This window comes from Rhinopithecus bieti, unplaced genomic scaffold (genome assembly GCF_001698545.2).
Source record: "Rhinopithecus bieti isolate Rb0 unplaced genomic scaffold, ASM169854v2 scaffold_10614, whole genome shotgun sequence".
Classification (NCBI taxonomy): Eukaryota; Metazoa; Chordata; class Mammalia; order Primates; family Cercopithecidae; genus Rhinopithecus; species Rhinopithecus bieti.
In genome coordinates, this window is record NW_016806893.1 from 2,719,323 (window position 1) to 2,732,566 (window position 13,244).

Genomic DNA, 13,244 nt, shown 5'->3' on the forward strand with positions numbered 1-13,244 from the left:
AAAAAAAAAAAAAAAAAACAGAATGTGGGCTTTGGAGCCAGATTACTGGGGTTTCAGTCCTGGTTCTGTGTAACCTTGGGTTAGTTACTTAAACTTTCTGAGCCTCAGTTTTCTCATCTGTAAAATGAAGATGATAGAACCTAGTTTAGAGAGTGGTTGCTAGGATTGAGTGCGTATATATCTATGTCAAGCACTTATAACAGTATCTGGGACATAGTAGGTACTCAATATATGTGGACTGTTTTGAAGAAAATACTACATATGTTCATGTATAATAGAGGTATTGAGTCTAACTTTTCAGATTTCCTTTTTTTTTTTTTTTTTGAGACGGAGTCTCACTCTGTCACCCCAGCTAGAGTGCAGTGACGTGACCTCGGCTCACTGCAAGCTCCACCTCCTGGATTCACGCCATTCTCCTGCCTCAGCCTCGCAAGTAGTTGGGACTACAGGCGCCTGCCACCACGCTCAGCTAATGTTTTGTATTTTTTTAATAGAGACAGGGTTTCACTGTGTTAGCCAGGATGGTCTCGATCTTGTGACCTCATGATCCGCCCGCCTCGGCCTCCCAAAGTGCTGGGATTACAGGCGTGAGCCACTGCGCGCAGCTAAGATTTCTTTAGTATTCTGATTCCCTCTCTGCTAGATTAATTATATAAGAATAGTGGTCTTCATTATTCATTTATTCCCTTAGGAATGATTGCATGCATATTGTATACAATGTAAGAATTGTGATATGAATAAATGCAGAAAAACGTCTTGTGTAATTTGTACCTTTATGACCTAATGTAATGTCATAGTTTAATTTTTTAATCCTTGAAGTTTAAGAGATTAATAAAGAGGGCTGGGCGTGGTGGCTCACGCCTGTAATCCCAGCATTTTGAGAGGCCGAGGCAGGGGATCACGAAGTCAGGTGATCAGTACCATCCTGGCTAACACAGTGAAACCCTGTCTCTACTAAAAATAGAAAAAATTGGCCGGGCGCGGTGGCTCAAGCCTGTAATCCCAGCACTTTGGGAGGCCGAGACGGGCGGATCACGAGGTCAGGAGATCGAGACCATCCTGGCTAACACGGTGAAACCCTGTCTCTACTAAAATACAAAAAACTAGCCGGGCGTGGTGGCGGGCGCCTGTAGTCCCAGCTACTCGGGAGGCTGAGGCAGGAGAATGGCGGGAACCCGGGAGGTGGAGCTTGCAGTGAGCCGAGATCGCGCCACTGCACTCCAGCCTGGGCAACAGAGCGAGACTCCGTCTCAAAAAAAAAAAAAAAAAAGAAAAAAGAAAAAATTGGCTGGGCGCGGTGGTGGGTGCCTGAAGTTCCAGTTACTCAGGAGGCTGAGGCAGGAGAATGACGTGAATCTGGGAGGCGGAGCTTGCAGGGAGCCAAGATCACGCCACCTCACTCCAGCCTGGGCGACAGAGCGAGACTTCGTCTCCGAAAAAAAAGAAAAGAGATTCATAAAAATGAGCCAGCCCACAGGCCCCGCCCTTGGCATTCTGATTAGGGTGCCATTAGAGAATGTTCTCTAAACTCTGGCAAACTAATAAGGAGGACTCTCCTCTCCCAGAGTAGAAACTGCTGCTGCTATTATTAAGCCGAGCTCCACATGTTAGTCCCCTGGAATCAGATCATCAAAAAGAAAGGGTGTACTGATTTTTAGCTGCTTCCTCCCTTGGTCTTGTTGCAGTGACTTAAGTTCAGAGAGAACAGCAGCTGTCAGATTGGAATTTCGCCAGCCTCAGTACAAACTGGCAGAGGGTTTCTTAATAGCCTTGCCATACACATGGTGTCTGGTTTTTCTCTCAGTGTACAGAGCAGGTATCTGAGGGGAAGGCAATGCCCACTCACTTTGGCTGTCGTGAATCACCAGAGCTACAGCCTGGCCATGTGATCTCTGCACTGGGAGTCAGGTGGAGTACCCCAGGCCCTTGTCCAGAATGGAGCTTGACATGTATGCTAAAACCTCTCTTAAGGCTCCCTCCAATTAACTGCCCAAGAGCACTAGCAAATCTTTGCAGCAGTTCAACATCTATTTAGAAATGCCTTTTGGTCTCCCTGTTTTAGATACACACCAGAGCAGGTGACTTTCCGTTTCCCAGGACTCAAAATGGAGACTGTGAAGAATCACTGTCAGAGTAAACATTAATGGAGGGCTGGGCGCGGTGGCTCACGCCTGTAATCCCAGCACTTTGGGAGACCGAGGCGGGCGGATCACGAGGTCAGGAGATCGAGACCATCCTGACTAACACGGTGAAACCCCGTCTCTACTAAAAATAAAAAATAAAAAAAATTAGCCTGGCGTGGTGGCAGGCACCTGTATTCCCAGCTACTTGGGAGGCTGAGGCAGGAGAATGGTGTGAACTTGTTAGGCAGAGCTTGCAGTGAGCCAAGACCGCACCACTGCACTCCAGCCTAGGCGATGGAGCAAGAATCTGTCTCAATAATAATAATGGCAAGTGTTTCTCTCAAACTTGTATATAGTTGATGCTTGAACAGTGTGGGGGTTAGAGGTGCCAACCCCCATGCGGTTGAAATGTCACATATAACTTTTGATGCTTAACTACTGATATAGCCTACTGTTGACCGAAGGCCTTACTGATACACAGTTACAATAAAGTAAGCTCGAGAAAAGAAAATGTTACTAAGAAAAGCATAAGGAAGTGAAAATATATATACTATTTATTAAGTGGGAGTGGATCATCATGAAGGTCTTCATCCTGGCGGAGGAGGAGGCGTGGACTTGCCCTCAGGGGTGGCAGAGGCTAAAGGAAATCCACATATAAGTGGATCTGCACAGTTTGGGCCCGTGCTGGCCAAGGGTCACCTGAGATTGTTTTAAGTATATTTCTATATTTTAAAGCACTTTACCTTTAAAAAAATAGATACAAGGCCGGGCGCAGTGTTTCATGCCTGTAATCATAGCACTTTGGGAGGCCAAGGTGGGCGGATCACAAGGTCAGGAGTTCGAGACCAGCCTGGCCAACAGAGTGAAACCCTGTCTCTACTTAAAATACAAAAGTTAGGCATGTTGGCGTGTGCCTGTAGTCCCAGCTACTGGGAGGCTGAGGCAGGAGAATCACTTGAAACCGGGAGGTGGAGGTTGCAGTGAGGTAAGACCACACCACCGCATTCCAGCTTGGGCAACAAAGTGAGACTTTGTCTCAAAAAACAACAGAAAAATAGATTTGAGGGTACAAGTGCCATTTTGTTAAATGGATATATTGCGTGGTGATGAAGTCTGGGCTTTAGTGTACCCATCACCCAAATTGTGTACATTGTTGCTTTTTTTTTTTTTTGTAGCAAAGTGGAAGAGGCATTCTACAAAGGTGAACTCAGGCTGAATGAGGAAAAATTATGGAAGAAAAGCAGAACGGTGAGATACTAACCTATAATGATAGCCAGATGTTTTCATCACTTACTCTGCTAGTAACTCAATTAATGCTGCCCCAAATTTTCCCTCTGGCTCCTCTTCCTTCTCTGAGGTCCTCTGTGGTCCTCCAGCTCAAGCTGGTGGGAATCAGCCACAGGCTTCAGACACAGGCACTTTCACTTTTGCAGCCTTAATGACCTTCTGATGAAGCTTCTCCCTTTTAAAATTTTAGAATACGTCACTGTTCGAACTGGCAGATATCCATTAATTAAACTTCCAGGTCATTAATGTTAGCCCTCATGGAATCCACGTAATCAGATTTCAAAGAAACATTTCATCCACGTAGAGTTGTTCTTTGGCCAGTGGTATCTGAGCAGATGTGTAGTTCTGTACAGCTTAGCAGTACCCAGTGAGTGCTTGCTGGATGCACAGCTTTGTGTGCAGAGCAGCTATAAAAAATGATGTGTTCTGTATTTTCTGACAAATCCATATCAATACTGTTGTTAAGTGAAAGTCAGTTACAAGAAAATGTGTTTCCAGTCTTCACTTTTCTAACAATAAATCATATATAAAAAATCACAGTGGCTTATGCTTGTAATCCCAGCACTTTGGGAGCTGAGAGTTCAAGACAAGCCTGGGCAGCATGGCAAAGCTCTATTTCTACAAAAAAACAAAAACTTAGCCAGTCGTGGTGGCGGGCGCTTGACCCAGCTACTTGGGAGGCTGAGATGGGAGGATTACTTGAGCCTGGGAGGTCAAGGCTGCAGTGAGCCATAATCATACCAATGCACTCCAGTTTGGGTGACAGAGTGAGACCCTGTCTCAAAAAAAAAAAAAGCGGCGCAGTGCTCAAGCTGTAATCCCAGCACTTTGGGAGCCGAGACGGGTGAATCACGATGGTCAGGAGATCGAGACCATCCTGGCTAACACGGTGAAACCCCGTCTCTACTAAAAAATACAAAAAAAAAAAAAAAAAAAAAAAAACTAGCCGGGCAAGGTGGCAGGCGCCTAATCCCAGTACTCGGTGGAGGCTGAGGCAGGAGAATGGGCATGAACCCAGGAGGCGGAGCTTGCAGTGAACTGAGATCCGGCACTGCACTTCAGCCACAGGCGACAAAGCAAGACTTCGTCTCAAAAAAAAAAAAAAAAATTCTGTCCAGACCCAGTGGCTCACGCCTGTAATTCCAGCACTTTGGGAGGTCGAGGCAGGCGGATCACAAGGTCAGGAGATCGAGACCATCCTGGCTAGCATGGTGAAACCCATCTCTACTAAAAATACAAAAAAAAAAAATTAGCTGGGCATGGTGGCGGGCGCCTATAGTCCTGGCTACTCAGGAGGCTGAGGCAGGAGAATGGCATGAACCCAGAAGACAGAGCTTGCAGTGAGCTGAGGTGGCGCCACTGCACTCCAGGCTGGGCGACAGAGCGAGACTCTATCTCAAAAAAAAAATTCTGTTAGAAAACATGTTTTTGTAAAAGTAAATTACATATATATACACATCTGGAATTAAAATGTTGCTATTACTAGTATTTATCTTTAAGTGAAGCATTATGGATTATGTTGATTTTTTTCATGCTTTTTATTTTCTGAATTTTTTTACCATGCGTATGTATCACTTTCATAATTGGAAAAAACAATACTGGTAATAAAAGTTAACAAAACACAATAAAAAGGTATGACAGAGACCCTTAAAAAGTGTGGAAGACACAAGACATGTGAGGTGTTGGAAGACATAATCTAACTCCGTGTTCAGGGAACAAAGGTTCCAGAGAAGTTAGACGTACTTTGGAGATTGTTTTGATTTCATCTTTCATATTTCAAAATATCCCTGGGGTTGGAGGATCCAAGCTACATCCGGTTGCCCTAGGACATGGGACATTGAGGCTGTCAGCTGTGCATTTGGGTGAGCACTGAGGCTTCCTGCAGTCCTTGCTAACTGGGATCATGCAGGTTCTTGCAGCTCTGTGGGCAGAAGGAGGGAAAAGTCCCCCATGCTGTCTCAGCCCCCAAGTCCCAAGGCACTGGTGATGCCCCTGACTTGAACCAGCAGGCTGGGACTGTGGCTGTTAGCTGTTGCTCAGTGAGCTGCATGCAGTCATAAACCCTTCTCATCTCTGAATTGCTTTTTCCTCCTTTAGCCTGCCCTCCTTCTAAGCTGCAGTGTTCCAAAAACAAGATGTGTTCTTGGAGTAAAGAATGATTACTCCCTGAAAACCCTATCACTGTGCTGGGGCCTCATTTACAAACCCCACTAGACTATTTTCTCCCCCCACTATTTTGTGATGTTGTTAACTACAGCCTAATTGCTGCTGCTTCATTCTGCCTTGGGTGTTCTGTTGTCTCAGCTGCCTTCCAGGTTTCTTGTGAGGGTCAGCAAAGGAAGGGGGCATTATTAACACTCAGCTGTCTTGTTACTAGGAGGCCTGGTAGCCATAGAAACTGCAGCTAACTGGAGATTTGAAATGTAGATATTTGGAACAGCCCCTAATCCCAGCCAGTTTTGCTTTGTGTCTGCTGAGGGACAGGGCCATGGAGGGGAATAAAGAATGCCTCGCCTTCCCTGGTCTGCTCTGTGGAGCCAGTGCCTGGCTGCTGACCCCAAAGGGTCAGGTGCTTGTCTGATGCTGCAGCTCTAACCTTCGCTGCCTGCAATTCAGCAAAGCTTTTCTTTGAGCTGAAAACCAGGTGAAACCCAGGGTGTAGTAGGTGTTGGGTAATTGTTGATTAAACAGTGGCTGTGTGGTGCCCAAGTATGGGGAGTGAATCCTTCCTAAACTCATCTCTTCCTGGGATCAGTTGGGTAAAGGAGGAACACCCCTTCTCTACGCTACAAGGAAGCCCCAAAGGGATTCATTCCTTAGCCACATACTAGCCTGCTCTTTAGAGAGGCAGACATCATGCACAATATCTCTATGAAAGGATATACATAAAGAGTATCCTTTTCTTTGTATATCGTCTTTTCTTTTCTTTTTCCTTTTCCTTTTTATTTTTATTTTATTTTGGGGACAGTTCTTGCTCGGTTTCCCAGGCTGGAGTGCAGTGGTGCAGCCACAGCTCGTTGCAGTCTTGACTTCTGGGCTCAAGTGATCTTCCCACCTCAGCCTCCCGAGTAGCTGGTATGACAAGCACACCACCATGTCTGGCTATTTTTTTATTTTTTATAGAGACAGGGTCTCACTGTGTGGTCCAGGCTGGTCTTGAACTCCTGACCTCAAGTGATCCGCCCACCTTGGCCTCCCAAAGTGCTGAGATTACAGACATGAGACACCACACCTGGTCTGTATACCTTTTCTTCGTATACCCTTTTGTATCTTCTAAATTTTGTATCGCATGCATATATTACTTATTGAAAATGAATTGTAGACCGAGTGCAGTGGCTCACACCTGTAATCCCAGCACTTTGGGAGGCCAAGGCCGGCAGAACACTTGAGACCAGGAGTTCGAGACCAGTCTGGCCAACATGGTGAAACCCTGTCTCTACTAAAAAAAACAGAAAGTTGGCCAGGCGCGGTGGCTCAAGCCTGTAATCCCAGCACTTTGGGAGGCCGAGACGGGCGGATCACGAGGTCAGGAGATCGAGACCATCCTGGCTAACACGGTGAAACCCCGTCTCTACTAAAAAATACAAAAAAAAACTAGCCGGGCGAGGTGGCGGGCGCCTGTAGTCCCAGCTACACGGGAGGCTGAGGCAGGAGAATGGCGTGAACCCGGGAGGCAGAGCTTGCAGTGAGCTGACATTTGGCCACTGCTCAAAAAAAAAAAAAAAAAAAGTTACCTGGGCATGGTGGCAGGCTCCTTGTAATTCCAGCTATTCAGGAGGCTGAGGCAGGAGAATCGCTTGACTCCAAGAGGCGGAGCTTACAGTGAGCCAAGATTGCGCCAGTGCACTCCAGCCTGGGCAATAGAGCGAGACTCCGTCTCAAAAAAAAAAAAAATTTTAGCTGAGCAAGGTGGTGCTTGTCTGTAGTCCCAGCCACTTGGGAAGCTGAGGAAGGAGTATCGTTGAGCCCAGGAGTTTGAGGCTGCAGTGCACTATGATTGTGCCTATGAATAGCCATTGCATTCCAGCCTGAGCAACATGTGAGAGACCTCATCTCTATAAACACTTTAAAAATCATAGTAATTTGAATGAAATAAGGTTATGCCAAAAAGGTAAAGCAGAGTTCCCAAGCCTTGTATTTTTTTTTTGAGACAGAGTCTTGCTCTTGTTGCCCAGGCTGGAGTGCAATGGCATGATCTCGACTCACTGCCTCCCAGATTCAAGCGATTCTCTTGCCTCAGCCTCCCAAGTATCTGCGATTACAGGCACTTGCCATCATGCCCCGTTAATTTTTGTATTTTTAGTAGAGACGGAGTTTCACCATGTTGGCCAGGCTGGTCTTGAACTCCTGACCTCGTGATCCACCCTCCTTAGCCTCCCAAAGTGCTGGGATTACAGGCATGAGCCACCGCGCCCAGCCTGTATTTCTAGACAGATAAAAATCTAGACAGATGTTTTTAAATGTCCACACAGGCTGAAGTAGTCATTTTCAAAAATTGAACCTAGGGCCGGGAGAAACAGTCGTGACCATAGCAGTGGTATGAGCTTTTCTGCTTCACAGCCCACGGGAGAGGCTGAGAAGGAGGAGAGGGAGTTAATGGTTTAAAATCTGCCCTGTGTGAGTTTTATATCCAGCTACTGTGGGCTTCCTGGTTTGGCCAGTATAGTGTTGTGGCAGGCAGGTGTGCATGCCCATGTTGTGGACTTGACTATTGGGCCTGCAGAGGTCTTGAGTGGGTGGGAGAATAGACATGGGCTTGTTCTGGTGAGGTTGAAAGGTCTCACAGTCTGAAGTTGTGTCTGCCTTAGAGAACATTAATTGTAAAATAAAAGTCAGCATTTGACACCATACTTCTTAAACAGAAGCCCTCTAGTAGCCTTCTAAATGGCCATGTGTGCCCACTGCTGTCAGTGGTCCACACTTGGGCTTGCCCACCCGCTACTGGAAGCAGTGGTGAGGGGTATGAGATGGCTCGCAGTCATCCCTGGCTTGTGTTTTAGTAGAAGCAGCAGCATGTGGCAGCTGGGTCTGTTTGGCCCTTCTTTTTTTGGGGGGGGACAGAGTTTTGCTCTTGTTGCCCAGGCTGGAGTGCAATGGTGCCATCTTGGCTTACCACAAACTCCGCCTCCCGGTTTCAAGCGATTCTCCTGCCTCAGCCTCCCAATCCCAAGTAGCTGGGATTACAGGTGTGCACCACCATGCTCAGCTAATTTTTTATTTCTAGTAGAGACGGGGTTTCACTATTTTGGTCAGGCCAGTCTCGAACTCTTGACCACGAGTGATCCACCCACCTTGGCCTCCCAAAGTGCTGGGATTACAGGTGTGAGCCACCGTGCTCGGCCCTGTTTGGCCCTTCTTGAGTGTCTGGAAAGATCCCTTGAGATCCTGAGCTGCCTAGACCAGGTATCGGTCTTGGGCTGTCCGTACCTTCAGCACAGACCAGTGTCCTAGACCTGGGAGCTGACAACTGCCCCAGGGTATGCATTGCACTGCCTCAACTGAAGCTGCTTTCTGTGCAAAAATGGGTTTGACCTCAGCCTTTTAACCCATTGAATCAGATCCAACTCTGCCTTCTGTGGCATTCTACGTTTGTGAGTTGAGGCAAGCATTGCACTGGAAATTGTCTTCCTAATGCATGTAGTAATTACTGTGCACACAGTCTCTAAGACTGCCCCCACTTTCTTTGTCTTTTGCCAGTGTTACCAAGATAAATGTGTCCATTCAAATATTTTCTTAAGTCACCCAATAGATGTGATTATTTGAGTTATTGTGCACAGGGATGATCCACAGCAGCCAGTTGTCTAGTTCTGAAGGAAGGACACTGGCTGATATTGAGGCCCTTGTATTTGAGGCACCTTCCCTTTCTTTCTTTCTTTTTTTTTTGAGACGGAGTCTCCTGCTGTCGCCCAGGCTGACATGCAGTGGCACGATCTCAGCTCACTGTAACCTCGGCTTCCCGGGTTCAAGCGATTTTCCTGCCACAGCCTCCCAAGTATCTGGGGTCACAGGCACCCACCACCACACCCAGCTAATTTTTGTATTTTTAGTAGAGATGAGGTTTCACCATGTTGGCCAGGCTGGTCTTGAACTCCTGACCTCAGGTGATCCACCCAGCTTGGCCTCCCAAAGTGCTGGGATTACAAGCGTGAGCCACCGCACCTGGCCAAGGCACCCTCCCTTTCACGTTGAGGCACTGGGGATAGGTGACAGTGACCGAGGTCAGGGCCTTTTCTCACCTGCCCCTCCTCTGGGTCGTGATCATGTGGTGAAAACTCAAAGCAGTAGTGTTTGCATTGGCCTGGATTTCCTGAAGTGTAACCAAGCCTCCGTTTTCTTTTAATTTTCAGGTGAAAGTGGGAGATACATTGGATCTTCTCACTGGAGAGGATAAAGAAGCAGGAACAGAGACAGTTATGCGGATTCTCTTGAAAAAGGTGTTTGAAGAGAAGACTGAAAGTGAAAAATACAGAGTGGTGTTACGGCGGTGGAAAAGTTTAAAGTTGCCTAAGAAGAGAACATCTAAATAAATGGATTGCTTTTTAGCAATAAAGCTGCTTTCTAGTGGTAGAGGAAGGGGTCACCTGAAAAAGAGGACATTTTTATTAAAATAAAGTTCTCTTAGCGTTTGTGGCATCTGCTGAGCCATTTTGTGGAAACTAGGATCCATATCTGGAGACACTTCCCAAGGCCTGCCTCACCCCCACCCCCTCCCCACCTTGATCCATGCTCCTCTGACCTCGTCGTGTGAGAACCCCTTTGCCAGAGTGAGACGTGTGCAGAATGAACTAAGCCCCAGAGGGTTTTAATGGCTTGCCTGCTGTTTCCCACATAAACTACCTCAGGAGTCATTATAAAATAAACAGGCCTTGTTGTCTCTTAGTGTTTTTATTTAAAATGTTCCCTGTCCAGCAGGGCCAGCTTCCCAGGTTCAGGTTTCTTTAGACAAAACCAAGCAAAGTCAAGGGTACTTTCAGATGTTAGGGGATAACCTCTGGGAGACCCCTTTCTCCCCTACCCTTCCGAATTACCAGTGGCGGGGGGCCTTAGTTCCCTTCAGTTTGTCTTCACAAGTCTGGATGAATAAAGTTTTTCCAGCTAATTTCAAACCAGCTAGTTAGAGCCCATTTGAAATTACTAGTTTAGGGCAGGGGTCCATAAACGAAGGCAGCCAAAGACTTGTGTTTCTATAGCCCTTGAGCCAAGAATGGTTTTTACAGCACACATGCATGCGCACACACACAGCCAGAGACCTTCTGTGGCCCACAAAGCCTAAAATATTTACTTCAAAAAAAAAATAAACCTTTTGGCTGGGCACAGTGGCTTACACCTGCTAACTCGGCATTTTGGGAGGCCAAGGCAGGTGAATCACTTAATCCCAGGAGTTTGAGATCAGCCTGGGGGCAACATAGACTTCATCTCTCTCAAAAAAAAAAAGATTTTTGTAGAGCGGGGGTTCTTGCTCTGTTGCCCAGGCTGTCTCCCAACTCCTGGGCTCAGGTGACTGTCTCACTTTGGCTTCCTAAAGTGCTGGGATTACAGGCATGAGCCACTGTACCTGGCCAAAGCCTAAAATATTTACTACTTACCCCTTTACAGAAAAAGTTTTTTGACCCCTAGTTTAGGGTAATCAGTAAGGGTTTAATTTTCAGGTGAAAGTAAACATACCTGTTTTATCAATGAAGAGAATAAAACCAATTCTAATTCTCAAAAAGTGTCGTAAAATGAAGGCTTACCAGAGTAGTGTGGTGGGGTAGACAATGTATATCATCTAAGAAAGGACCTATGGATGAATAATCCAGGCTATAGATTCCCAGGAGCTGTTTGCTGGCACTTGGAGAGGTTACCTCCAATAAGAGACTTGCTAGATGATGTCACATGAAAAAGACTGGCTGGCCCAGGCACAGTGGCTCACACCTGTAATCCCAACACTTTGGGAAGCTGAGGCTTGAGGTCAGGAATTTGAGACCAGCCTGGCCAACACGGGGAAACCCCATCTCTACTAAAAATACAAAAATTAGCTGGGCATGGTGGCAGGCACCTGTAATCCCAACTACTCAGGAGGCTAAGGCAGGAGAGAATCGCTCGAACCTGGGAGGCAGAGTTTGCAGTGAGCAGACATCGTGCCCCTGCACTCCAGCCTGGGCAACAAGAGCAAGACTCCATCTCCAAAAAAAGAAAAAAAGACCCTGTATCTGGGCTCTTATTTGTCCCCCAGGAATTCCTGAGAATCCTTAACTGGCAGTGAAGAGACACTTCTGTAGCCCAAAGCAGTGGGATGTTTGGGCTCATGTGTCTGGAACTGTTAACCAGCTTTTCTTTTTCTTTTTCTTTTTTTCTTTTTTATTTTTTTATTTTTTTTGAGACGGACTCTTGCTCTGTCACCAGGCTGGAGTGCAGTGGCGTGATCTCGGCTCACTGCAACCTTCGCCTCCCAGGTTCAAATGATTCTCTTGCCTCAGCCTCCCGAGTAGCTGGGATTACAGGTGCCCGCCACCACACCCAGCTATTTTTTTTTTTTGTATTTTAAGTAGAGATGGGGTTTAACCATGTTGGTCAGGCTGATCTTGAACTCCTGACCTCATGATCCGCCCGCCTCAGCCTCCCAAAGTGCTGGGATACAGGTGTGAGCCACCACGCCCAGCTGTAAAGAGATTATTTTTTAACATGAACTCATAACTTTTTTTCTTTTTTTTTTTTTTGAGATGCAGTCTCTCTGTCACCCAGGCCGGAGTGCAGTGGTACGATCTCAGCTCACTGCAACCTCTGCCTCTCGGGTTCAAGCGATTCTTCTGCCTCAGCCTCCTGAGTAGCTGGGATTACAGGTGCGCACCACTATGCCCAGCTAATTTTTGTATTTTTAGTAGAGATGGGGGTTTCACCATGTTTGTCAGGCTGGTCTTGAACTCCTGACCTCGTGATCCACGCGCCTCAGCCTCCCAAAGTGCTGGGATTACAGGCGTGAGCCACCAAGCCCAGCATAACATCTTTCTTATACGCACAAGCCTCACAGCCCGCTGCTTCTGCCTTTTGGTAGCTGCTACCTCCCAATCTATAGCTTGGAATTTCTGGAAGGGCACTGAAACTGAATGTGGCTTTCCAAATTTACTATTCCTCTCAAAGACAAACTGTGCTGGCCCTGTTTTTTTGTTTTGTTTTGTTTGTTTGTTTTTGTAAAGTTTTTTGTTCAACATTATTGCTAACAGATTGGGTAAATATATTATCAAAAGTAGGATGGTCCTGAAGGCATGGATCCCGAAAACTTTTTTTTTTTCTTTTTTTTTTTGAGATTGAGTCTTGCTCTGTTGCCATGGCTGGAATGCAATGGTACAATCTCAGCTCGCTGCACCCTCTGCCTCCTGGGTTCAAGCGATTCTCCTGCCTCAGCCTCCCGAGTAGCTGCAATTACAGATGTCTGCCACCATGCCCGGCTAATTTTTTGTATTTTTAGTAGAGACGGGGTTTCGCCATGTTGGCCAGCCTGGTTTGGAACTCCTGGCCTCATGTGATCTACCCACCTTGGCCTCCCAAAGTGCTAGGATTATAGTCATGAGCCACCACGCCTGGCCAATGGGACTTGATTCTTAAAGTTGGTGAGACTTTCCCTAAGGCAGACAAGTGAAGTCCTAAAGACCATAGTCAAGGTCAGACCACAGGTGTCTAAAATGGAGAATTTCTGTTTAGAGGTCAAGTAAGGACTCGCTTCTGGAGTCTCACTCAGAGGAGTCACTATTAGACGCTTTTTTATAGAAAGCATGGGGAATTTTGTTTGGGTTTTAGGAGAAATCCCTTTTTTTTTTTTTTTTTTTTTTTTTTTTTTTTTTTTTTTTTTTTTTT

General features: G+C 46.4%; 1 protein-coding gene across 2 annotated transcripts in view; it reads left to right on the top strand.

Annotated features, from left to right (window-relative positions):
* MTRES1 (mitochondrial transcription rescue factor 1) overlaps positions 1 to 10,285 on the top strand; it is a 26,860-nt gene extending 16,575 nt beyond the window's left edge. For both annotated transcript variants that reach the window (XM_017878577.1, XM_017878579.1), the window contains exons 3-4: positions 3,299 to 3,371; positions 9,758 to 10,285. In XM_017878577.1, coding sequence (XP_017734066.1) covers positions 3,299 to 3,371; positions 9,758 to 9,937 — 253 coding nt within the window. In that variant the 3' untranslated portion in view covers positions 9,938 to 10,285. The remainder of the gene's footprint in view (positions 1 to 3,298; positions 3,372 to 9,757) is intronic.
* The last annotated feature ends 2,959 nt before the right edge of the window (positions 10,286 to 13,244 follow it).